Source organism: Gadus chalcogrammus, chromosome 11, assembly GCF_026213295.1.
Source record: "Gadus chalcogrammus isolate NIFS_2021 chromosome 11, NIFS_Gcha_1.0, whole genome shotgun sequence".
NCBI classification, from domain to species: domain Eukaryota; kingdom Metazoa; phylum Chordata; class Actinopteri; order Gadiformes; family Gadidae; genus Gadus; species Gadus chalcogrammus.
Genome location: NC_079422.1, coordinates 19,109,570 through 19,134,662, shown reverse-complemented (window position 1 = coordinate 19,134,662; position 25,093 = coordinate 19,109,570). Strand labels below are relative to the sequence as shown.

Below are 25,093 nucleotides of genomic sequence, written 5' to 3'. Positions count from 1 at the left end.
TTGTTGCCGTGGTGATTCTATTAGAGGGTGGGAATCTTTCAGTGTCTCACGATTCGCTTCAAAATCAATTCTCGCTTCAAAAAGAGTCCCTAATCAAACTGTAGTACTGATTAAGCACGTAGAGGTGCTTATTTAAGAACGCACCCTAGTTCACTGGGTGCTAAGTAGGGCGATGTTGCAAGTCATGGCATGAAAGCAGAGAAAAGTGTCAATACGATTTTAAATGTTTCTTTTTGAAAGAGTTATATAAACCGATGGCAATAATGTAAACGCCCAAAAGCAAACAGAGGACTAAAGAGGAACAAATTACAAAATAATTGTAATATAGTGAAAAATCTGAAGTATTTTTGGAAATTGTGTAACAATTCACAATCATAGAAGATAAGGATTGCGATTGTGATTAAATCGCAATTGGCTTTCCTTGTTAGTAATGACCATTGTCACACCTGACGAAGGGAAGGAATTGAAAGGGATGAATCAAATGAATAAAAAAATAGTCCTAAAGTGATATACTAGTTTAAACATATTATATAGCAGTTTATATCATCAACTAGTATAAAATATGTATAAACCGCAATATAACCATGTTATAACTATAAGGTAGACCTAATAACTGTACCGACGCATAAAGTGTCTTGTTTGTAGCGTTACCTTTGAAGCCGTGCTCACGATGATAAATGTGTGTGCGCTGTGCGTTGGACCCGATTGCAGTGTGTTTGAACAACGCTTGTTTTTTGAACCAACTGAAAGTGCTGCATGAGGCAGAACGACTACGAGTGGAGCCGCCACAGGTGTCAATGACTTACTCCCCTATTATAGCTCACTTCAGCTCAGTGTAATCTGCCCTTTGCATGTAACACTCACACACACACACACACACACATACACACACACACCCAACAAAAGGGACAACAACACCCCAACAGCTCACTGTCTACCCACTGTAGAGTGTCTGGGTCTTCACGACTTCAACGGCGACAGAGAAATATTCAAATACGACACCACAACCTTGGATTATAACAGTTGTGTATAATTACAAAGAATAACCTCACATCCAACTCACGGCAACAGCAGCAGTCCTTGTGATTGTGTTTATCTTTCCTTCCAAAGGCAGCGTGTCAGCCAGATTACAGATCCAGTCTCAAGGGCTTGCGGGTACACATATCCGAGTGTATACGAGTTTGAGTGTGTATGTGTGTGTTTCTCCCCCTCTGATAGCCTCGTGTACTGACTGGTCCGGATATGGTTTTATTCCGTTGGGGGGTGTCGCGTCCTGCGTCCACCTCTGCGTGGTCCAGGAGAGACGAACGAGGCAGGAATGCACCCGAGAAGGGCCAAGCATACGGACTCTAACCCGCGCCTGGTTAACGATTAACGGCCAAGTCGGATATGGGTACACTCGCCCGCTGTGTCCCAGGGTGGTGTCACTGACCCGTGCAACGGGAGTAGTGGACGGGAGAGGGGGTGTGATTCATGTTCAGGGGCTGAACATGGGATCTGTGGGGAGACATCGATAAATGCCTGGTTGGTGCGACTGGTCAGTCGGTGAATGTGATGGGTTCACCAGAGGCATTGGTCGATCTGTTGTGTTGCGTCAATTCTGAAACCGTTATTCTTCACAAAAGTATAATTTATTTGTAGGATGAAGGGCTGAAAAACATATTTTTTATGATAAAAAAGGGCACAGAAGGGGGAATAAATCGCAAAAATAAACATAAGAATAAACAAAGAAATTAAAACGTTGGTATCTAAATCAGCCATCGGACAAATTGTTAGTTTTAAACAATGGTTTCGGCCCAGAATTTCACAATCGGTGCATCCATGCTGCTCTCTGTCAAAGATTGTTAGACGAACACTGCGAGTATAAGCAGCATTGCATGGCCTTCTGTAATAGTTGTGTATAAAGCGTTGGCACTCTTTGCTGAGCCACTGCATATGCATTTATAAATTTCCTAACTGTGTGTGCGCGCGCGCGTGTGCATGCGTACGTGCGTGTGTGTGTGTGTGTGAGATGTTTGACAAACAGAAAATGCAGCTGATATTGATCTTTCCATAAGCCAAGGTTTTGATTTGTGTGGCCCCTCTGTGAGTTGGATGTCCCTATCCCTCCAAGGCTATGAGTCACTCAATCTCTCCCCGTTCTCCCTTTCTATGGGTCACACGCACACACAGACCCACACACAAACAAAGAGTTCCTTTGGAAAAGGCCGATCTCCCACAGAGTCTGAGAGAGAAAACAGATTAAAGGGAAAGGAAAGTGTGTGTGTGTGTGATTGTGTGTGTGAGTGTGAGTGTGAGAGAGCGAGAGAGAGCAAAGCAGGAAACTCAGTTTCTCATCTGGCAAGGCCAGGGCAGTACCATCTGAGCCTCTGCACTGACTGGGTTACAAATGGGATCCCATAGGTCACACACACACCTGACTTTTGATGCGTGTGTGTAAAGTCGTTTGGTGGGAGGGTACTACAAACAGACCTTTTCAGAGCCACCCTGTTCTGTGCACTTAACTTGAGTGACCAGAAGACATGCCCTTTAACAGCATACTTCTAAGTCTGAGTCCAGACCATTAGCTTTTCACTTTGGTGTTCATTTCAGAACTTTACAGTTCAATGATTTACCTTCCTTACCAACTGTTAATTATCATTAGAAAATCGTCAATATAATATTGGGTGGGTAAGGAATACAGGTAGACATTCTCATCAAAGTGGATTGTCACTACTGTAATCTGAATCTATTTCATTGTCAGTTTTATAAGTCCTTCATACAGTTTGTATCTAACCACACAGCATGTGGTTAGACAGATGGCCTGGTAGATGGACAGACTGATGGACACTAGAGAAGCATTAAGCCCAGAAGGTCACAGCATTTGAGGATACAAAAACATTACCGTTTAAACCATCAGATGACCTTGATAGCACTAAAAACACCGAAAATAAAATAAACCTGACTGTGGAAAGAAACTTTAAGGCAGCCTTCATTCTGCCCGTGGAAATAGCTCAAGTTAAGGAAGGTCTAACGCCCCGTGCCCACTACCTCCGTCCGTTGCGTGATCCCCATTGACTTTAATGGGGACGGACGCGCAATGCATTGTGGATCCGTCCGTTCCGTTGGAGCCTTCGGCTCAGTCAAGAAGTTGAAAAATGTTCAACTTTTTCGGCAGCAACGGATCCGTCATCCAATCAGATCGCGTCTGCAAATTTAAGCACTGTGACGCGAATCGGGCTCTGACGATACTGGAAAGCGGGAAAGCGGGTCATCTTGCATCGCAACAAGCAGGAAGTAGCGGGAAGAACCCGGCGAAGCGATTTGATTGGCTGACGGATGCCTCTGCAAAGACTACTCCCCCATCAGTCAGCAACGCCTTCCCACCTCCGTTGACTGAAGGAGGTAGTGGGCACGGGGCGTAACTGAAAAAATTGAACTTATTCGTCACGTTTGGGAGTGAGCTTTGTAGAGGAATGAGGCAGCTGGAACATATTCAAAACAGTGAATCTTTCCCACTGCAATGATTTATAATTCGAGCATCACCATAACGCTGCAGTCTTGTAATATGCAGTTGCGGCTAAATTAGAAAAACAAATAAATGCTATTTTCAGTGCAGCGTGGTGTGATGCTGGGGAATGGCCACAATAAGGGGTTGGCCATCTCCAAAGTCCATTAACTAGGCCGCAAGACTGATGAACGGAAGCTATTCATCCGGTCAGCAGGTCAGGGACACGGGTCAGTCAGTAAACCAAGTGAGGTGCACCTGTCAGTAATGGGTGTGTGTTTATGTGGTTAACAACGGGGCGTATTTACTGAGAGAACAGAGACCTGTAATTGTCCCAGACAGCGCAACATATATTAACCCTCCCTGAAGCACTAATAATTATGAGATTTCACTGAGTATGTAATTAACTGACGGGACTAAAAATTATATCTTAGAGATGTTAAAAAAGAGAATGACCAAGAAACAAACCACAAACAGACAGGGAGAAAGAACGAGATAAAGTTGACACTGGTGTCTGGTGTCCTCAATAATATGAAAATACACAAACACACGAACAACCACAGAAACACACACACACACACCACCACCACCACCACCACCACCACCACCACCACCAGTGGCTACATAGCCCGTGGCTTAGCGTTGGTGCTCAATGTGGTGTCACGGCATCCCCATAGCAACTTGTATTCACCCACTTCTTGGCGCGGGCGGAGCTAGTCAGCATGCTGGACCCCCCTTGGTACAGTCCAGCCCCATACCCTCACACAACAGTGCACCTACATTCAGAAGTGTGTGCCTGTGGTGTTTAGGTCGGGTGATGGGGGGGGGGGGGGTGTTAAGTGAGGGAAGGGAGTCACAGAGAACATTGCAGGCAGGGCATTTGTTTGTGGTTGCTAGGAGACAAAGGCAACTTCCTCGATTCTGCGGTACGCCTTGATGCTCAGATTACCGGTCATGCGTGCGGTTAGGAGCCTTGCCCTTCTCTGGATGGCTGGGTGAGCATGCTGCTCCGAGAGGCATTTCTTCCGACTGTAACGTTGGAAGCCGTCACTGACCATGGCCTAGCCTTGGTCTTTATATAGCCCCACCAAATACCGCAAAGATCACATGTGCATTGAACCTGGGATAGCATCAACGTTTATCTAATTATATATTTAGAATATTTAATCTCAAAATATAAGTAAAAAATAGACATAACTGTAGAAGTACCAAGCGAATAAGAGTGCAATACTTATTGACACTTACATTGAAAGAATTGTTGTCCTGCCAAGAAGTAAAATAAAAGCTTAATGCATCAGGGGAGACTCACTTGAATAAACCAGAGCTCGCTGGAGGAACTAACGCACACTAGTCAACGCAACTGTGACACACAAGCGCTCCAGCATGTGACCGTTCTCTCCGCCGACTAGCCCAATAAATTCCATAACAGTTGATACAAGCAGATGCAGGCACACACCCAGGCTCTGCATTCTCTGGATCTTTAGACTGGCCAACTTGAGATCAGTAACCCAAGACGCCATGTTGGCATTGCAACGCAGCCTCCATTTTTCTTGGTGACTCACCCGACCTGAACCCATACTTGCATGTACATTCAGGTGGTAGGTCTTTATTAATTCAACCCACATGAGGTTTTGCATGAAACATTGGCAAGGGACCAGGTGCTCAGAACATATGTAGCACGATGGGACATATGTAGCAAATCCTTGCTATTAAGCATGCACCACGATATCAACGAGTCTAACCCTAACCCTCTTCAGTCTGGTCTACTGTCTAGTCTAACTAATGTACCATTTAAAAACAAACAGCTTGTTCCCCATAGGACTAAAATAAAATAAACGAGAACGCAGCTTGAACACCACTGTGAGCCTCGTTGGAGCCCAGTGGGCGATCTAATTTAACAACACAACAGCGCAGCTACTAAAGTGATTGTTTCTCCCTGGGACCAATTAAGGCTGGCTCCAGTAGGCCTCCGCCGGTGGAGCGCACGACACCGGAGGTGGTAACATTGGGCCGTTTACAGGTGCTGAGGGGGCAGACTGACTGACTGTCAGTTCCAGCTCCCTCGCTCCCTCCTTACCTCTCTCTCCCAGCCAGCCAGCCCAATAGATACAGGCAACAAACAACTTTTGTTAGTTGTTGTTGTTTGTGCCCGCGCTTTCCTTCCTCCCACGCCGTCTCTTGGCCGTTCCAGGCAGAAGTTTATTCACCCAGTGCCCGGGCACGACAGCCAACCAATACCAACTGTCACGTTGGACTCTGAGAACTGCCCAATAAATTGACAAGACCCACAATAAGGTCCAAAACATTTTGTATCAAATGAAAGTGTTCATTTAACATCGGTTTAAACTGAATAACTAGTAGGGAGAATGGAATAGAACATTTAGATCACCATTTTCTTTCTTTAGTATACTACTTTATACAAATATAATTTTAAATGAATGGTTACAACCACGGATCATAGCAATACACTAATAAAAAGCTCTCTCAATTGACAAAACATATAGTCACGGTTAAACATCTTCATAAACATATATATCCACTGGATGGTCTGCATCAAAGTGCCATGTGTAAAAGCATCACCAACACAAGCGGTACATTCAGTGTTGGTCTCACCTGCTGGGTAAGAACAGATGGTTCTGCATTCAAGCCCTGGACCTATCCCTCGAGTATGAGCATCGAGGAGCCACTTGGTATGGCAGACTGGGTCCCCTCACATCAACCCACCAGCCCCTTTAATTACTCTCACACAAAGCACCTAGTGTGCCAAGTTTTCTTGCAGTTCACTTATCGGTAAAAATGTCAGAGGACTCTCTACATAGCATATCTAATGATCGCACTTCATTAGATGTTAGAGTTTCATTACACCAAAAGATATAACAACAGATTATATTATGTTTCCATCTCATTTGATATGATCCCTTACTATGACAAACATGCATGTCATGTCAGTTATTCAGACGACACAGATATCAACCCATAGTGTATTTGCTGAGGAAAAGACCACGGACCACAGGGTGAGGGAAGAAGGAATCAAGTGGGGAGGAATCAAGGAGGGAGGAAGCGAGGCGAGTGGCTAGCGGGTGGGTGGGGGGGTAGGGGGGGTGGGAGCCCCAGGGGGAGGGATGGGTCAGGGTGGGGGGGCTGCAGGAAGGAACGGAGTGGCTTAATGACAGGAAACAACAATCAGCGAGTTCTCTATTCCCCAGCCTTTCAATTACACAGCTTCTGTTCTGAATAAGCCGGGGGAGAAACTGGGACTTTGTTCTATCTTCACAGTTACCTGTTCCACTGTCGCAATATTCACGTGGGGGGAATTATTACTATATTTAGTTTTAAAAATACTTTAATGTGGTCATAAACCTAACAGATACAAAGTTATATGTCGATAAATGAAGATATATAATTCAGGCAACACGATATGTTGGCAATACCTCAAAAAAGGGCAAGTCAGAAGACAATCAATACGAAACTTAAGAGCAGGAGAAAAGCTTGGTGTATTTTTGTTGCACCAATTTCTTCCAAAATTTCTGTAGTTGTTTTTGTATCAATATTTAAAAATCTGCCCCATATTAGATCACTAGTGGTAGTGGGCGTGTCCACCTAGATCTGTGCCGGATAGATCAGTCTACCAGCCTACCCAGTGGACTGAGGTAAACGTTGCTCATCTATCCAGCACAGATCTAGGTGGACACGCCCACTAGTGATGTCGTATGGTGCATATTTTCGAAACGGCTCGTAAGGCTAATCACACTCACACCTGGTGGTATAATAGGTCCCCTTTAAATATGTATACATCTCAGCATACCATCACACAGTTGCCCTGGCAACAATGCCTGGGCATTTAGGGCTATATTTGTCAAGATATGTACACAGAGTGATCAAAGCCGTCCTGAATAGTGCCGGAGAACATGCACTCATTTGTGGCTGGAACCTCGGCCCATCAGCCCCAGTCTCACAGATGATCCTACTGCTCTTCAGTCAGGGCATGCCAACACACACATGCACGCACACACACACACACCACACACACACACACCAAACACACGCACGCACGCACGCCCAGGGTTGACATCCTCTCCCACTAACCCACATACCACAGCAACAACCATCTGACAGCGGGCTTCCAGAAATAGGTGGCGGCCGCAGCAGGCCGGTTGGGACAAGGGCTGCCAGACAGCTCCCCTGTACTGGACGAACACGGCTGGTAATGCCGCGATACTGCAGGGACCGCCAGTACGGGCCAGATGCCCGACACCGGGTTTGCTCAATTGACCAACTTCCCAGAAACCTCCATGACTGAGAGAAGTTATTTCAAAATGATGGTTGTTTAGTGTTCAGCCCGGCAAAATGTGTCTCAGCCAAGGCTTTATGAAGGCAGTGTTCTGGACTTCAACAACAACCGCCCGATACTTGAAGACAACTCCAATGTTTGCATCGAAAAAAAATAGTTTTTCTATACAGTTTGCATTCAACCCTTCACATGTAATAATCAGGAAACAAGGTTTAGCGACATTAGGCTCCATCAGTAATCGTTTCCTCTCCTTTCCAGTCCGATCACACTGCATATGCCCTCTTCTCAAATGTAAATGCGAGGCACTCGCCTTAGGAAATCTATATTTACAAGGTGATCTCATCAAGGTATTTCATCCGCACCCCTCTTGATTACCATACTCAAAGCCTAGCGTCAGCACTTTAAACCATATGTCTGGCTGACGTGGACTCAGTGGCAGACATGTACCTTTTCCCACTGCCAACAATGTATGGGCCGGGCCGGGCCGCCCCGCTCCAGCGACCTGATTCGACTCTGGTCAAATATAACCCTCGTTCACGAGAGGAAGCTCTCGTTTCATGATGAAGAGACAGCGGTTAGGTTTTAGTTTATTACCTGAAATGAACTATATATGCTGTCGTCTACCCTTAGCCTCCCTCTCCAGGAGCTGTCCAGCATTAGCTGTAGATTGTTCTAGACCTCTACAATGAGCTGCTGTGTTGGTCCTACTGCTGGCTGTGGGTAGGACTCTGAGACCGTAGCTGTACTGTAGACACAGGCCAGTAGTTCAAAACCAGCCGTTTTTATAACAAAAACTAAAAGTGTTCGGGGGAAACCGCTAAGTGTTCCTATAATAAATCGGAAAATCCTAACAGTCAGCTTTTTATCGCCCACAGGCTAACCCCGTAAATATAGCAAGGCCCAGGGAAGTGCTGTGAGGTTTCACACTGAGGGAATCCCATTCCCAACGCATTTAACGACTGGAAATAAACAGACAAGGGTATTTCATTGCATAGCAACGCAGGAAAATTACATTAAAATGTCTTTGGTGATGAATAGCTTTAAAAATAGCCCACTTGCTTGAATCTGCCATTGATATACACACACACAAAACAACACGTACCGGCCTGCAGAAAGACTGACGGAAACACATTACATAACACGTAAACAGACGGAAACAGACAAGGGACATTTAGGACCCAATGATTATCTCTGGGTGTGTTAGCAGACGCATCCCTCAGTGGTGACCACCAGCCTGTTATTTGGCTTCCAGACCATAATAATTTGGGGTATTATACTTTATACATGCCCGGCCTTCGTCCTCGTGTTTTGACAAAATGGCACTCCTGGAGCAGCAACAGAGGCAAGGCCAGCACAAGATAAAAGTTTTATATAGTCATATGAAACGGGCAAAGAAAAGTTTCCTCAGGAAAGCCATTGCCACAGCTGCAACTATATAAACTTATTTTACAGGTCTAGCATCGAGACCTTTGTCATTCTCGATCCATGTTGTTGTTTATTTAATAGTAAGATGAACAGAGGAACAGAATAATGAACCTCAGTTTGTTCCTTGAGCGTTGTGTGATCCTCCAGACGATTCATGATTCAGTCGGATTCCACGTGACGATGATGAAGGCGTTTTCCAGCCTTCGCAGCGCATGTGGAAGAGATTCTAGACACAACATCTCCATGTGACGGTAACCTGGGGTGCCCTGACGTCAAAGTCATCGCCACACAGTCAATAAAGCCTTATTCTTAAAAGGTCTATAAACCCTTTGAAGGCCCATGCGTTTCATGGGGAGACTAATACAGACTTAACCCCAGAATGACTTTGAGTGGAGAGACAACATTGCTTGTAATTATCCAGTGAAGGGTGGTAATGTGAACGGAACAGTACTGTAACAGGACGGAAGGAAAACACTTTAATCCGAAAATGTATTGAAACACACACACACACACACACACACACACACACACCTTTGTTTGCTGTTCTTGCTCACACCAAAAATAATCAGATAAGGGAGACAAAGATAGAGTTATATGCATGTACAAACTGGCAATTAAAAACACACACACACACGCACACACACACACACACACACACACACACACACACACACACACACACACACACACACACACACACACACACACCAAGTCCAGACATGCATACACTAATGTAACCCTAGCTAGGTGTTGTGCTAATTGAGGCAGTTGTGTTAACAGGGGACTTTTACGATTGTGTACAGTAACTAATCATATTAAACGCCAAAAAGTACAACATAATATACCTTGCTTCTTCCTTGAAAACCTATCACCATCACAGTTCGGTTTTCCGTTTGGATCAACGAACCAACAAATAGACAGAAATATGTCAATCAGCATTAGGGGCAAACTGAGGGTGCATTTTCTGAGAAATACAAACTAGCTGCTAGTTGTCCCAGAACACCAGCATAGAGGCCGAAGCCCAAGCATACTAGGCCATCTCTGCAGAAACGCATCAAACAACAAAGTATGCACACTGTGCCGAACAAAAACGCACTTACTGTGCAAGCGTGCGCGTGCAAGCGTGCGCGTGCGAGCGTGCGTGTGTTTCAATGAACGGTGTGTTTCGGCATTTTTATTAAGGAATCCGCCCAAGCGCTAAAGGAACCCTGCGCGTGATGACTGCAGAGAGGGGTCCCCACGCAACGCGGTTGCCGTGGCGATCTAGGCGGACAGAAATGTCCCACGCTGACCAGATGAAAGGTTGCTTAGACTCTGATTGCCCACTGACAGTGTGGACACAGCCTACTCAAGCCAGAAAGATCTCAGTGGTCTGGAACTAAACAAGTGAAGGGGCTCTGAACTAGGAAGCCTGTTGTAGTGGACCCTAGTGTTGTTGTTATTAGGTGCTCTGATTTGTGAGGTGTCTTGCTCGTTACTCAACAGTGATTCTACAACATTCACATAGAGAGCATTTAGTAGACGCTTTTATCCAAAGCGACTTACTGCAAGTACATTTGTAAGAAGAAAGATACACAATATATCGCTGTCAAAACAGTTAAGGATACCAGTGCAAAGCACTTACAACAACACAACACAGATAGTTAGGATAAGATGCTACATAATGCTGAATATTATTTTTAGTGCCAGGACGTACAATATCAAAAAAATACATGATTTTACCTTGCCATTTTCTTTAGTGGATCTTTCAGAGTGGAACTAAATAATCAAAACAACAACAACAACAACAACAGGGGCGGGCAGCTGTTATCTGACAAGGCCATGACATATTCACAGCTTTAGGAGACAAGATTTTGTATGACCCCAATGTGCCAGTATTTTTAACCACACCTTGTGCGTAGTAGATGATGTCATGATAATAATTTGGTGAGGTTGGTGAGGTTGACACAATCATAATAATTATGCATCTTTTTACGCATTTATTTTCACAACACACGTGGTCGCGCGCGCACACACCCACACCCACACACACACACACTTCCGAAGTGTGAATAACACCCTACACTGGCTGGTTTACCCTACATGTGTAGAACTTCTACATTGCAAAATCCCACTGATTTCAAAGTGTTATGTTGCAGCATAGGCTACTTAGCCATTCTTAGTGAACTAATCAGTATGCTTTAGGCCTACTTTGAACTTGAACCAGCAAGGTTCAAATTCAGCCACCCAGCCAGTGCATTGATTGGGCTCAGCTTCTAGTGAAAAGTGGATTCAATACTGCCTGCTGTGGTTTCAAAACGTCCGACTGGGGTCCGCAGCGTCCCGCCAGTGAAGCGGGGCGGGCGTCCCTGCTCGAACCCTCTCTATTCAAACCTGAATGGCCTGCAAACGCTTTTCAAAAGTGTCAAGCCCGGGTGTGTGTCAGTTGTGTTTACGCGCGGATTTGTGCTCGGACCAATTCATCAGAGTCCTGCATTCCGCTTTTCATATGCGCAATGATGTTGAATGGCACCATGACTAACTTAATAAAGAAATATTTACACTCGATAACGTGCGGGTTTGCTTGGACCTACCCCGAGGGCGGCTTGGAGGTGCTTTTGGTGTCCCTGTAGTCCATGTTTTGGGAATGACACTTTGATGCGCTGCACAGTTTGTTATCCAGCTTCAGATGATGATCCACCAGTCGGTGATCTGTTCGTCATGGACTTCCACAATCCACGTGGACAGCCATCACCACCTGCGAAACGATGCACGTCATAAAGAATCACTGTCAGAGATATGAGATAGGTCCGTCTGTCTGTATGACACACGATTAAAAAATGTGTCGCTCCACAACTCCACAACACACAGCGCGTCTTGATAACCACCGTTGACGTGAAGAAAAAAATAACAAATTCAAAGTTAAGATGGTAGAGTCATTTTAGACGGACTGCAATTTAACAAGCGAGCGAAAGTGTGAACTTACAGAGGTACAACGAAATTGTATCGAGTCATTCCGAGAGGTGTCAACGATACAACAGGGAATAATCCCGGGCTCCTCTCTCCTCAAACGACTATGGTTGTCCCTAACCTCGTTCCCACTTCCCAGGCGGGCTCGTCTCATGACGGAACGCCTGGTGGATGGGGGTGACCCAATTAAGCGTTATTTACCAAAGAGAGGGCGGGACTTTCATTTAACATGGATACGTTACGTTCATGGTTTAGTGGCGAGGGACGGGAAATAGGGAGGTATGCTACTTCCGATAGAACGGTATCTGTCTCCGACTCTCCGTTGCATGTTTCTGCCGTCGATTTATTTTCGCTTGAACTACATATTCATTCTCCCAGTCACGTTGTTTTTATTCTTTGAATTTTTTTACTTAACTTGCTCAGTCAGGTGACTGTTAACTGGCATACAAAGCGAGTTAACAGGAAAAGGCAGTAAGAGACCGGAAATTGCGTTGTGGTAGATCGGGACACCGCTATAATTTGGGATCCTACCTCAACCTAGGTTGTCCGAGCAGCTCGAGCCCGCCTTCATCAGCAACTCCAACGTCAATCAAACCATTGAGAATTCACTGTGCACCAGCTGGCAAAATGGATAATTTAACGTAATGAAAGAAAATTAATGCTACCAACAATGTGTTCAACGTAGTAAGCTGCACATGAATTGGTGTTTTGAATAACGTTTGCGATACAGGATACGGGGGGAAATCCCAAACTAAAAGTCCAAGATAGAACCGAAAGTGATCAAATATGAATCCAAAATGAGTATTATATTACACTGTATTTGTAAAGTGATACTGTTCATACCGAGTTAAATTTAGAACCGAATAGTAATAGGAATTCAAACACTTCTCCCAGAATGCTTTGTGATAATTGATTCCATCGTTCCACCACGAGGGGTCACTAAATGACCGACGTAACCCAATGCCCGCATACATATCGGTGCAAACAAACACATGCACACACGCACACACAAACAAGTATACACAGGAAGGTAGGCATAGGGCACAAGGTCAAATCTTAGTTTCAAATCTACACTTTTGAGTTTATTATCTCTAAGATCTAAGGAAGTTCGCACGGCATGGCATTCTGAAACCTCAACAGATGGCACCTAAAATAATATGCAAATATGTTTGTGTTTTCCTGTTTTAAGGTCAGGCAGATGTGCTGACCACAGTGCTGTGCGTGTTGCCCCCTTAATAGACTATTCAAATAATATATGCAGTGTTGGGCGCACACACACACACACACACACACACACACACACACACACACACACACACACACACACACACACACACACACACACACACACACACACACACACACACACACACACACACACACACACACACACACACACACTAAAACATAAGCTGAGTGTAGATTTCTCTATTCTCCAGCAGTCATCCACCAGTAGTAAGAAGGACTCACAGAGGGCTCTATTGAGCATTATGCACACTTGATTGATTGATTGATTGATTGATTGATAGATAGATTGAATGATTGATTGATTTACAACACAATGTCTGACGCAGATTTCATCAACACCAGTCTGGGTGAGTCGATTTATTTGTGATTTTAGAGTCAAAGACATGATTTCAAATGCGTTTGTCAATGCGTGCAACTACATGTATTAAGCTATTGACATGGTCACTCTCTTCAAGTGATTGTTGATATCACATAACCGCAGACAGAACCGGCCATAATCAGAGTATGTTTCCATGGACAGCAGACTAACCAGCTAACAGACAATATCTTGTTTAGGAAAAAGACATATCTGACGAGTGTGTTACTTTTGCAATTCAATTATGAACAAACGAATCAATTTTCACCTGTGTTCCAGTCCTAAGTAATTTACCTAAGTAATTTACCTAATTTACATAGCCTACTCAAATGTAAAAGTAAATTGTATTCTCTCTGCAGGTGACTACGACTATGCAAACTACTATAACGAAGGGGACTGGACTGTGTGTAAAAACAGCACCCCGGAGTTTTGGAGCTATGGCCCGGTATTTCTCCCCATCCTCTACAGTCTGGTCTTCATCCTTGGCTTGATAGGTCAGAGTCCAACTTATATTGTGTATTTGTGTGTGTGTGTATTTGTGTGTGTGTTTGTCTGCGTGTATGGGGGGGGGGGGGTTGTGCTCATATTCATCACACGTCTCCAGTTATGTTAAACATTCTAACCACCTAAAACTTGCCATTTTACCTTCCATGCATTCAACTGCTCTCATCTGCTAATTTGATTATTTTTTTGCAGTCCAAAAAAGGAGTCACCAGTATTTGTGTGGATGGTCTGATGTCTTGGAGTATGGCTTAAAGGTTATTAAGTATAGTGGAGGAGAAATAGTCAATTGAGTGATTGTGTCCATGGTTAAGTGTATCGTATCATAGCACAAAGTCTTCGATAACCACAAAACTAAACATCAAGGATTAAAAGGTACAGTCGGTCAGATGCGGTTTAGAGCTATGAGTGTCATTTCCCACAGCTATTGGTGAGCACGTGAAATGCTCATCAATAGCGAGAATATGGTAATATTGGTGTTGAGTTGACTGCACCTGCCTCTGTGTGTGCCAATATTGATTTTAGACAGAAGCCTGATTGGTTCAGGGAATTGCAGTCCATCACAGGTAAGCTGACGCTACACCGCAGGGATGGAGAAACGTCTGGGATTTTGAAGCAGGGAGGGAGGGGATGTTGTTTGATTGTTGAGTGTCAAAATTGTTCTCTCCTCCGCGGCTTCCTGCTCCCTCTCTCTTTACAACCCTTGAATCATACCAAAAGCATCGTTAAGTGCCATTAGTCTTAATAAGTGCAGGATGTTACTCAAAGCAGAAGCACTGATAGTTTGTTGTGCTTTCAAGGTAACGGCCTTGTGGTGGCCGTCTTTGCCAAGCACAGCAGCCAGATCAACATGACAGACATCTGCCTCCTCAACCTGGCCATATCCGACCTCTTCTTCGTCCTGTCCATGCCCTTCTACTCCCACAACGCCTTCTCCAGAAACTGGATCTTCGGCGCGTTCATGTGCCATCTCATCTCCAGCCTCTACCTGGTGGGATTCTACGGGGGCGTATTCTGTGTGATCGTCATGACGTTGGATCGCTACGTGGTCATCATGCACGCCCACACCCTGGCCCGCCATCGTCGCACCAGGCTGGGCGTGGCTGTGACCGCGTTGGTGTGGGTGCTGAGTTTCTTAATCTCCCTGCCGAGCATTGCCAGCCTGCAGCTGCAGGAGGATCAAAGGTGTTCTGTGTGGCTGTGTGAAATCTTCTCCGAGAGGAACACCAAGAGGGACTATGTCATCCTGTCGAACAATGTCTTCGGACTGTTGATTCCACTACTGGTTATGGCGGTTTGCTATTCCCGAGTCTTGCCGTCTCTCATGGCCATGAGGAGCACTAAGCGGTACCGCGCGGTCAAGCTAGTCATCATAATCGTTGTGGTCTTTTTCCTTTTCTGGACCCCCTATAACATTGCGCTGTTTCTGAGTTACTACAGAGACAAAAATGAAAACTTTGGTGCCAATTCTGAGTTCGACCTGCCATTGTTCATCCAGATCACGGAGGCCATTGCTTTCACACATTGCTGTCTGAACCCCATCATTTATGCTTTCGTGGGACAGAAGTTTGCACGTCGGGCCGTAGGGCTTCTGCACACGTGGATGCCGTGCGTGTTCCGGCGCGTTCCCAGAGATCCCGTGTGCTCATCCAGGAGGTGCTCTGTTGGGACCATGTCCTCAGAGGCTACCTCCACTTTCCTTACTCCCTGACACCGGCTTTATAAGCAATAAAAAACATGGTTATTATGCACTGCTAGTTCCAAACTGACAGCAAGGCATTGGTTGTTCGCTAATGTCGCAGATGGTTTGTGCTTTTTAATCATTAGCCTATAGCACAGGCAAATGTCATTTCATTTATTCCTTCAAATATGATGACTTGTTGTTGTTTTGGTTGCAGATGTGTTCTGTAGAATGTTTAGTGTCGCTCGGTGTTCACATTATATTAGTCCAGAAACACTGCCTCTCATACGAGGTGCTATTTCAAAAATTCCGCAATTTGTTATGTCTCAACAAGGATGAACCAAACTGGTCGTCTGGGACATAGCCAGGAACATATACCTTATCAAGGGTGAGAGTGCTTCTGTTCTCTTGTTCTTCACATTTTCTTTATTATGATACTCGCCCCAACCCTTTGGTTCGGGGAGAAGAGGGATCGACAGCCAAGGAAGACGTCTCGAAAACCGCTCCAGAATATTCAACCTAAATCTGTATCTCGCTGTATTACATCCTGGAATAAAGCAACCCTCTATTCCAACCTGTCAAGCTGTCTTGTTTTCCACTTCAAGAATTATTACTACGACAAAAAATACACAACGCATTAGAGTACGAACAGTTTAGAAATAAGCTGAAATCTACCAGTTCAATAGCTTTGTGTAATAATACCTGTTGGATAAAGAATGTAACTAATATAAATAAAGTTTTCACGTTATAAATTCTAATCGGAATTGATTGAAAATGAATACATTATTTTATCCTTTATCTTTGCATACCGGTATTTGTTTATATCCATTTTATATATGTGCGGATGGAAGCATATTCAATGTGTTTCAGTTTCATGGCAATCATGGAAATAACAAGTTAGATATGCGAATAATGTGTTAGATCTGCAGTGATGGGCTTGTGTCACACTTCCACATTGTGCTTTGAACTCAGTAGTCGACTATATTTTGACTTGCAGAATGCAAAATAGACCACAGACACCTAGTTTGCAGAGTTAGGTAGCCCCCCCCAGCCCCTTTATACCACTGTGGTTTACACTGCATGAGTTGCATCCTGTATTTACCACCTCCTTATAGAAGATACATATTATATTATATATTCATTTATTTTTCAAACAAATGTGAATGTTTTTTTTATTTTTTTATTGTTCATCTGATTATTTTATGGCCTCTGTTCAGAGAGCAGAAACATTTTCAGGAAGAGAAATTTCTTCATAATAGGAAGTCCTATATAAGGCCTGTTTGTCAGGTTCATATCTCCCTGCCGCAATCTATGTTGGCAGCTTGCAAGTTTGCTCTTACTGAACACATACGCTCCCCCAGGACACTAGATGTTCTCCTTTCAACATGATGACTATGACCAGGTAAGGTAACATTAACTTGTAATTCATCTTTTAGTTAAATCAGGGGTCAGCAACATTTTCAACATGCAGTGCCAGTTTGACATTTTCTCATTAATGACTGTGCCTTAAGCAACAATATATTTAAAATTAAGCTGAATTATGACACAGCGACCAAAAACATGACCTGGAATTGTACTATTTCCATATAGTCCACAATCATGCATCAACATTTAAATGTTTTTTTGGTTGTTATATTTGCAACATGGGCTTACAAATTATAATTGCATATGTCCCATCTTAAAACACCATTTTCAGAAACTCACTCAAAAACATATTTGCACTGTGAGAAATGTATAAAAACGAGAATATAGGAGAATGTTGGAACCATAGGTGTTTTTGGCGGCCTGTTTTCATTTTAGTTTTAGTCTAGTCTTTGTGTCAAGCTGTCATTTTAGTTTATTTTAGTTTTAGTCACGTTCATACTCTTTTCAGTCTAGTCAAGTTTCAGTTGACTAAAAGTCTGAGCATTTTAGACTTATTTTGGTCCGATTTATCCATCACTATTTTAGTCTAGTTTTAGTCAAATACAATTATATTTTAGTCTCTTTTTAATAATGCAATTATTTTTAACTCAGTCAACATAGTATAAGTACCTAGTAGTATAGCCAAAACCAACATTTTAATTTAGCCAAACCCATTTCACAATTCAAACAAGGTAATCTTATTATTATATTATTGTTATCTTATAGACTCAAGAATACATCCATTCCAGACACGGAAGAAGCTCTGAGTTGAATTTACATCATATTTAGTTTCCCAACCAAACAAGTTAAAAGTACACACACACACATATTTAAATAAAATAGCATGACATGACAATGCCAGAAAAAGTATAGACCTACATACATAGGTTTAACATAAAGAGAAACAAGGTGCTTGAAAAAAGTGCAAATAAAATGTGTGTGTCTCTGACTTTTATTGCTTGTAAACTGAAGTTAGATTATTCATAACAATTATTAGCAGATATAAGAACACTACAAATGGTTTGGAACTTTGGAACTTGGAAGGGAGATGTAACGGGCAACTACTGTGGGTGTAACATAAGACCGTATTTATGATCGTCATTGATATCATTGATGATAAAACAGCAACTACATAAACTGTAACCTCCTGAACAAAAAGAAAAACTGTCCAGCACTCATAGCTCTATGGCTGTTAACACTGTGTGTTGGACTCTGAACTCACCTGAATATAAAAGGTTGAGGTTATGAAAGGTTGCTTATCAAAATAGTTGGTGTGTGTGTGGTTTCAGCTAAACAAGGGTCCACAAAGCATGCTGCTGTAGGAAGTGGTGAGAAGTTGTCAGCTGTTGTGTCAAGAAACACTAAAGCGCCTATCCATCCTGGACAGCATCTTCTGAGCCAGAGTAGCTGCATCTTTGTATCTTCTCCCATGTGCAAGCGAGAACTCCGACAGGTGCTTTTTGAGATCCAGGAGTGCTGGCACAACAAGGGAAAGTGATTGAGTGTCACTTTCAAGGGACTTGGGTGCACTCACACCAGGCCATTTGGCCGTGGCCGTTGGCCGTTTTCACACCTAACCGTGCTCAACTGGCCCCATTGTTCTCTGGCCTGCACTCACGCTAGGCCATCTGGTAGGCTCTTGTAAATACGTAATCACGTCCTAACACGTCATCACCAAGCGTCCGCTGCATGGACCATAATAAAGTCTGCCGCCAGTCAGAGTTTTAACAACAATGGACAACAACACAGAGAACACAGTTCGCACTTTGCTGAGTCTGTTGCTTATTTAGAGTCGTTCTCAGATAGAGCCCACTCTCACTGCAGTTTTTTTCGAGTACGTAAACAAGCGTAAACATCGCTTGGCCTAGTGTGAGTGCACCGATGTGCTCCGCAAATGGCAGAAGAAGGTCTCTCAGCATCCCGATCTTCTTCCACTCACTGGGCTGCCGGCTGTCCCAGCCCATGGATTCAGCCACAGACGTGAGGTGCTCTTTGACTTTAAGGCGGCGCAAAATCATAGCAAAGCAACTTGACCACCTAGTGGGACAGTCTTTTACCAGAACCAGAGCACACTTCTGCAGCAGCCGCGCTGTGGCGACAGATCCTAAACTTGTCACCAAGTGCCTCACTTTCTCCAAAAGCCTTCGGATCAGGGGTTCCTTCTGGATCATATTCACTACAAGCTGTACGGTGTGAACCACGCATGGGGTCCTCTCTATGGCTCCGTAGTTATATCTATATAGAAATATATTTAAAAACAAAAGTACATATACCATTTTAGCCCTTAAATTATTGAACCATATGAAATAATTCTACTCTCTACTTTCTATGAATTTATTTAGTTCGTATGTATATGAAATTAAATCATGACTAGTCTAGTTTCATAAATGCTGAATGATTTGATTGAAAAATGGATGGTTCCAACTTGGAACCATCCCCATCAATATCGGCATGTACAGCTTTGCAAAACCATGTGAAGGCGATTACAGGCCACTTGCAACAATATTTTAAATATTTTCTTCTCCATTAGTCACAAAATAGGTTTAAAAACTATCAACTGATCCCATTTCAGAACACTGCTTTCTGTAACTAATTAAAACATATTTGCACTGGGAAGAAATGCCCAAAACAGAATAAAGTCCTAAATGATGTGTGCCAATGATTATGCTGCTTCGTGCCAGTGCTGGCACGTGTGCCTAGGGTTGCCGACCCCGGAGTTAACTGATATCTGATGATATCTTAAATAAGGTCTTATGTTACACTAAATACTGTTGACTTTTTACATCTATCTATCTATCTATCTAGATCCATATCTATATCTCTCTATCTATATATTTATTATATATCATATATATTTGTTATATATCATATATATATATATATATATATTACCTATAACGAATATATATACAGATCTAGATATAAAATCGATATATATTTATATATATATTCGGTTATATATATATATATTACCTATAACGAATATATATATATATAGATCTATATATATATATAGATAGATAGATGCAGTGGCGGACTCAGGGGGGGGGCAGGGGAGGTGACCGCCCCCCCTCGTGGCTCAATGGTTGAAAAAGCGCGCTAAAGTGCCCTTCAAGAGTGTAGAAAACGAGAGGAAATGCCTTAATGGCTGCCCTTTTCACGTGCAAAACTATATTATTATTATTATTATTATATTATATTATATAGTAATAGAGCTCCAGGAGTCTGCAACGGCAACAATCACTTTTTCTCCATGCTGTGGTTCACTCTGACAGCTCATTGGTCAATGGCCAGCAGCTCATTTGCATTAAAGCTACAAGCACCAGAAACAGCTCATTCTGAAGGGACTGAAACAGAGGGGAATAGCGGTAGGCAAGATCTTTTTTCCTAAAAGCTATTTCCAGCAAACAGCTCCAAAAACATATTTTCTGGAACTCATTTATTATGTTTACTTGTTGGGAAACCACAATAATATGACTCCTTTAAATTCTGTTCAGAGCCTGGTCCAAAGTCGTTTTCATGTTCTGATAGACAGCTGAAAAGCCACCTCCTTATTCACATTTAAACACTTAAAGACAACAACAATGACGGTTGACGCTCAGGTCTCAATGAGAAAGTTCACAGCATGATTAAATTTTAGAGTGTGTATAACTCCTTTTTGTCTCCCTCAGGAATAATAATTTCTTCGTCGGGAATACAACTGAATTAATCCCCATTGACGGACTGAACTTGACTACTGAATATGTCGGTACAGTTGAATCCACCACTGACTACTATGACTACAACGACTTTCTGGAAGAATTAGGAACGTGCAACTACGGGCGGCCCGCAACCTTCTATCTACCGGCTCTCTACTCTCTCCTGTTCATCCTGGGCCTCTCAGGAAACGTCCTGGTGGTGTGGGTGATCGTGGCTGGCGTGCGGCTCCGCAGCATGACCGACGTCTGCCTTCTCAACCTGGCCCTCGCCGACCTTCTGCTACTCAGTTCCCTTCCCTTCCTGGCCCACCAAGCCAGAGGCCACTGGATCTTTGGGGACGCCATGTGCAAGCTGGTGTTGGGAACCTACCATGTCGGTTACTACGCTGGCATCTTTTTCATCACCCTCATGAGTGTCGACAGATACCTGGCGATAGTGCACGCCATTTTTGCCAGAAAGATGCGCACAAGGTCCTTTGGAGTATTGGCGGCCGTGGTGACATGGGTGGCTGGGCTCTTGGCCTCATTCCCGGAGGTGGGCTTTCTAAAAGAACAGACGTCGAACAACACCACGTTCTGTGCCCCTTCATATGGAAATATGACATTTCCATATGAAAGGGCAGAAGACATTGGCAGCAACTGGTGGAGGGTGTTCGGCCTGTTAAAAATGAACATCCTGGGTTTGGTGATTCCGTTTGTCTTCATGACCTTCTGCTACAGCCAGATCGTGCGGACACTCCTGTCCTGTCAGACGTCCAAGAGGCAGGCCATTCGTTTGATCGCGTTGGTGGTGTGTGTGTTCTTCTGCTGCTGGCTGCCCTACAACGTCACGTGCTTCTTCTACGCCTTAGAACTGATTGGCAGCTACACGTCGTGTAATAGAAGCCGTCACATACGGATGGTGTTGCAGGTGACGGAGGTGATCGCATACTGCCACAGCTGCATCAACCCCATGCTCTATGTGTTTGTCGGGGAGAGGTTCAGGAGGCAGCTGCTCAAGCTGATAAGCAGGTCCCCCTGCATGCTTTGGCCTGTGGTCAGGAGATGCATCCCGTCTCAGGACAGGCTCAGGAGCTCCATGTATTCACAGAGTACCAGCCTTAATGAGCGGTCCACAGTTGTGTGAACGCGTGAGTACACTTGTGCTAGTGGTGTATTCCTTGGCAGTTTAAGCCTAAATACGGGTCCCTTGTATGCTTTCATCATCCTCATGACGGAAATGTCGTTGTAGTAGCCTAATGTGGAATATCCCTGCTTCTGAAATGCAAGAACATCTCCGCCTAGTGCTCGTCCGCTGCTCGACAAAATCTTAGCTATACTCGGGAGGGGGGTGGGGAAGTGGGATATAATATTCAAATGTGCCCCCTTCCGACGTATGAGGGGGCGTCGAAACTGACTCGCTCGTTTGGTAACTGTAGGAGGGATACTTTCAGAAATGCATATCTCACTCAAAAAATCATGTACTGACTTTTTTCAAATTTTGTATGCTTGTGGGAGCACCAGAGACCCAAAAAAACACCCCAAATCCCAGGAAAAGTGTCGTTTTCATAATATGTCCCCTTTAAGATAATAATTTAACACGTTAATGCCAATGCTTGTACTTGACCCGGTAAGGGAATCAAACCAACACACAATTGTCTGGGATGGAGCATTTGATGCTCAGGGGCTTCATGTATTCAGAGAACTAGCCATAATGAGCCAATAGTTGTGTGTTGTCCAACAGTTGCCAATGCCAAGTACTATGCTCAAAACAAAAGGGGATGGAGCATTTGCTGTTAGGGCTCCTTCCCTTTGCAGCGGTCTACCTAAGGAGATCAGGGGAGCAGAGTTCTCTGTTTAATCAGACTTTTAACATTGTGCTATTCACATTTGCTTTTCTGTTTTATTTATTTAAGTTGTATTGTATATTTATCATTTACTCTTTTTTCCTATTTGAATCATCCGTTTTTTTAAACAATTCAGATTTTGTAAAATCAATTCAGATTTTGTAAATATATTTTTGTAAAACGACGACAATACAATTGTTACTTTTCTTTGTTCCTGTCTTTATACGAAATAAACAAATAAAAATATTTTTATACTACTTTGGACTTGGGGACTAATAAGAGAGAGTTTGACGGACATCAAATATCATATCTAGACTATCAACACAGAAGCCATTATCCTAGCCAAAGCAGAAAGAGTTACCTTGATGGTGTAATGGGCGTGAGGTTGGACCCACAGTCTGAACTGGACTCCCGCCAAACTCCCCCCGCCAGAGCTGCCGGACACGGCGGCAGTCCGGCAGCTCCGGCGGAGAAAGGGAATGTACTCCCGGAGCTCAGCTGCTCGTCTGCTGGTCCACAAAATCTTAGCCATGGTCTGATTGGAGGGGGGTGGGGAAGTGGGAGGTAATATTCAAATGTACCCCCTTCCTACGTAGGAGGGGGCGCCGAACCTGACTCGCCCATTTGGTAACTATAGGCGGGCTACTTTCAGAAATGCATATACGTATCTCACTCAAAAATTCATGTAGGCCTACTGACTTTTTTCAAAGTTTGTATGCGTGTGGGAGCACCAGAGACCCAAAACAACACCCCAAATCCCAGGAAAAGTGTTGTTTTCATAATATAATATTCGTCCACAATATGATCCAGTGTTGTCAACTCTTAAACACAAATATTCATGTGTGCTTTTGTGTCTGATTAGTGCCAGCAGAAAGCAGGACTCAGAGAGACCATCATGCTAAATAACATGCAAAGAAAGTGGTTCCCAGTGTGCAGAGTAACACCTCCAGCCCCCTCTAAACCATGTTTTAAAGGTTGTATCAGCGATGTTGCTTGATGTCACTTCTGTTGGTATTTGAAGCAAGATCCCAAAAAGACCTTTCCGTGTTTAGTGCATCCAGTAATAACTATTATGAACGCAGCGCAAAACCCCACAACACCCACCCCTTGTCGGTGATGGGTTGGAATACTATTTATTTTGGTTTGGATTGGTTGGTAGTACCATTTGTTTTTGTGTCCGGTCTCGGAGCATAGGCTGCCTACAGAGACAGGTTTTTTTGACGGCCTGCTGATGGGGCGGGGAGCTAGCGGATCGTGAGGAAAGATCAGATGAATGTGATCATTTATGTTTCGGCCTAGAATCGCTGATACAACCTTTAATACAGAATAAAGCTCCACTGCATCACTCACATCCTGTAGATATCACAACTTTATAAAATATTCACCTATAATGTACGACCAAAGTGAATATTCCAAATGATATTGTTTTATACAACGGGTGGCTTAAATCCAGCGATCTGATTGGTTCCTAACAGTTGGATAATGAGCGTATACATAACTGCTATGACACCCAATCATTTTGTGAAAGTTTGCGTATCACTCCGCGCCTGGAAGTAGAAACGGTTACAAAGTAGCAGTTGTTGGTAGTAGCCTAGGAAACGGAACTTGGTAGAAACGGTAACTTACAAAGTAGCAGTTGTTGGGAGTGGCCTAGGAAACTTTATCACACGGAAATGTACACGCGGTGAGTGAACTGCAAATTCCCGGCGAACCGCTCTAGCCGTATGGAGTCAGTTTCCTGCCATAATTCAAACCTGAAAAAAAAAGTTTCAAAGGCTTGTAAGTCTGGGTTTGAAAACTCAACACCTTGTAAAAAAAGGTTTTACAACACTGAAAAGAGAGATTATAACCTGAAAAAAATTCAAACAAAAATTCAAACATGATTTTGTGTTCTATTTTATCTTCTTCATAATTTTCACCAACACATTTTCAAAGTATTTTTTTTTTCATAAACATGTTAAAGTTAAAACAATTTCATCAGCGCATTTGCAGAGTTTCAAATCTGGCACTGTTCTAACAGTGAGTTTCTTTGTTTCCCAGTTTTGAAACCTTGTAAATAGGATTTACAAGGTGTTCATACATTGAGAAATACGTTTGTTGGTGTACGTTTACGCCATTGCAATGTATTTATTCAGAACTGACTTTTCAGCACTGACTTTTCAGAGATTTGACCACACAGGCGCAAGCTTTGAGTCACGTGAATATTGGCAGTGTTCTGACGCGCATTC

At 43.5% G+C, this 25,093-nt stretch overlaps 3 protein-coding genes across 3 annotated transcripts in view; 2 read left to right on the top strand and 1 right to left on the bottom strand.

Moving 5' to 3' along the window:
* The window catches only part of cobl (cordon-bleu WH2 repeat protein), a 59,916-nt gene extending 47,613 nt beyond the window's left edge, over nucleotides 1–12,303 (bottom strand). Inside the window, exons 1-2 of the mRNA XM_056602817.1 lie at nucleotides 12,169–12,303; nucleotides 11,777–11,940 (exon numbers count right to left, since the gene is read on the bottom strand). Coding sequence (XP_056458792.1) covers nucleotides 11,777–11,820 — 44 coding nt within the window. The 5' untranslated portion in view covers nucleotides 11,821–11,940; nucleotides 12,169–12,303. The remainder of the gene's footprint in view (nucleotides 1–11,776; nucleotides 11,941–12,168) is intronic.
* Nucleotides 12,304–13,599: 1,296 nt separating this feature from the next.
* LOC130391898 (C-C chemokine receptor type 1-like) lies at nucleotides 13,600–16,635 on the top strand. Its single transcript, XM_056602230.1, has 3 exons — nucleotides 13,600–13,747; nucleotides 14,115–14,249; nucleotides 15,057–16,635. Exons 1-3 carry the CDS (start codon nucleotides 13,714–13,716, stop codon nucleotides 15,965–15,967), a joined length of 1,080 nt encoding a protein of 359 aa, XP_056458205.1. The 5' UTR covers nucleotides 13,600–13,713; the 3' UTR covers nucleotides 15,968–16,635.
* Nucleotides 16,636–16,837: 202 nt separating this feature from the next.
* LOC130392305 (C-C chemokine receptor type 3-like) lies at nucleotides 16,838–24,717 on the top strand. The gene is made up of 2 exons (XM_056602796.1): nucleotides 16,838–17,339; nucleotides 21,013–24,717. The coding sequence occupies exons 1-2, from the start codon at nucleotides 17,323–17,325 to the stop codon at nucleotides 22,163–22,165; spliced, it is 1,170 nt and encodes a 389-aa protein (XP_056458771.1). The 5' UTR covers nucleotides 16,838–17,322; the 3' UTR covers nucleotides 22,166–24,717.
* The last annotated feature ends 376 nt before the right edge of the window (nucleotides 24,718–25,093 follow it).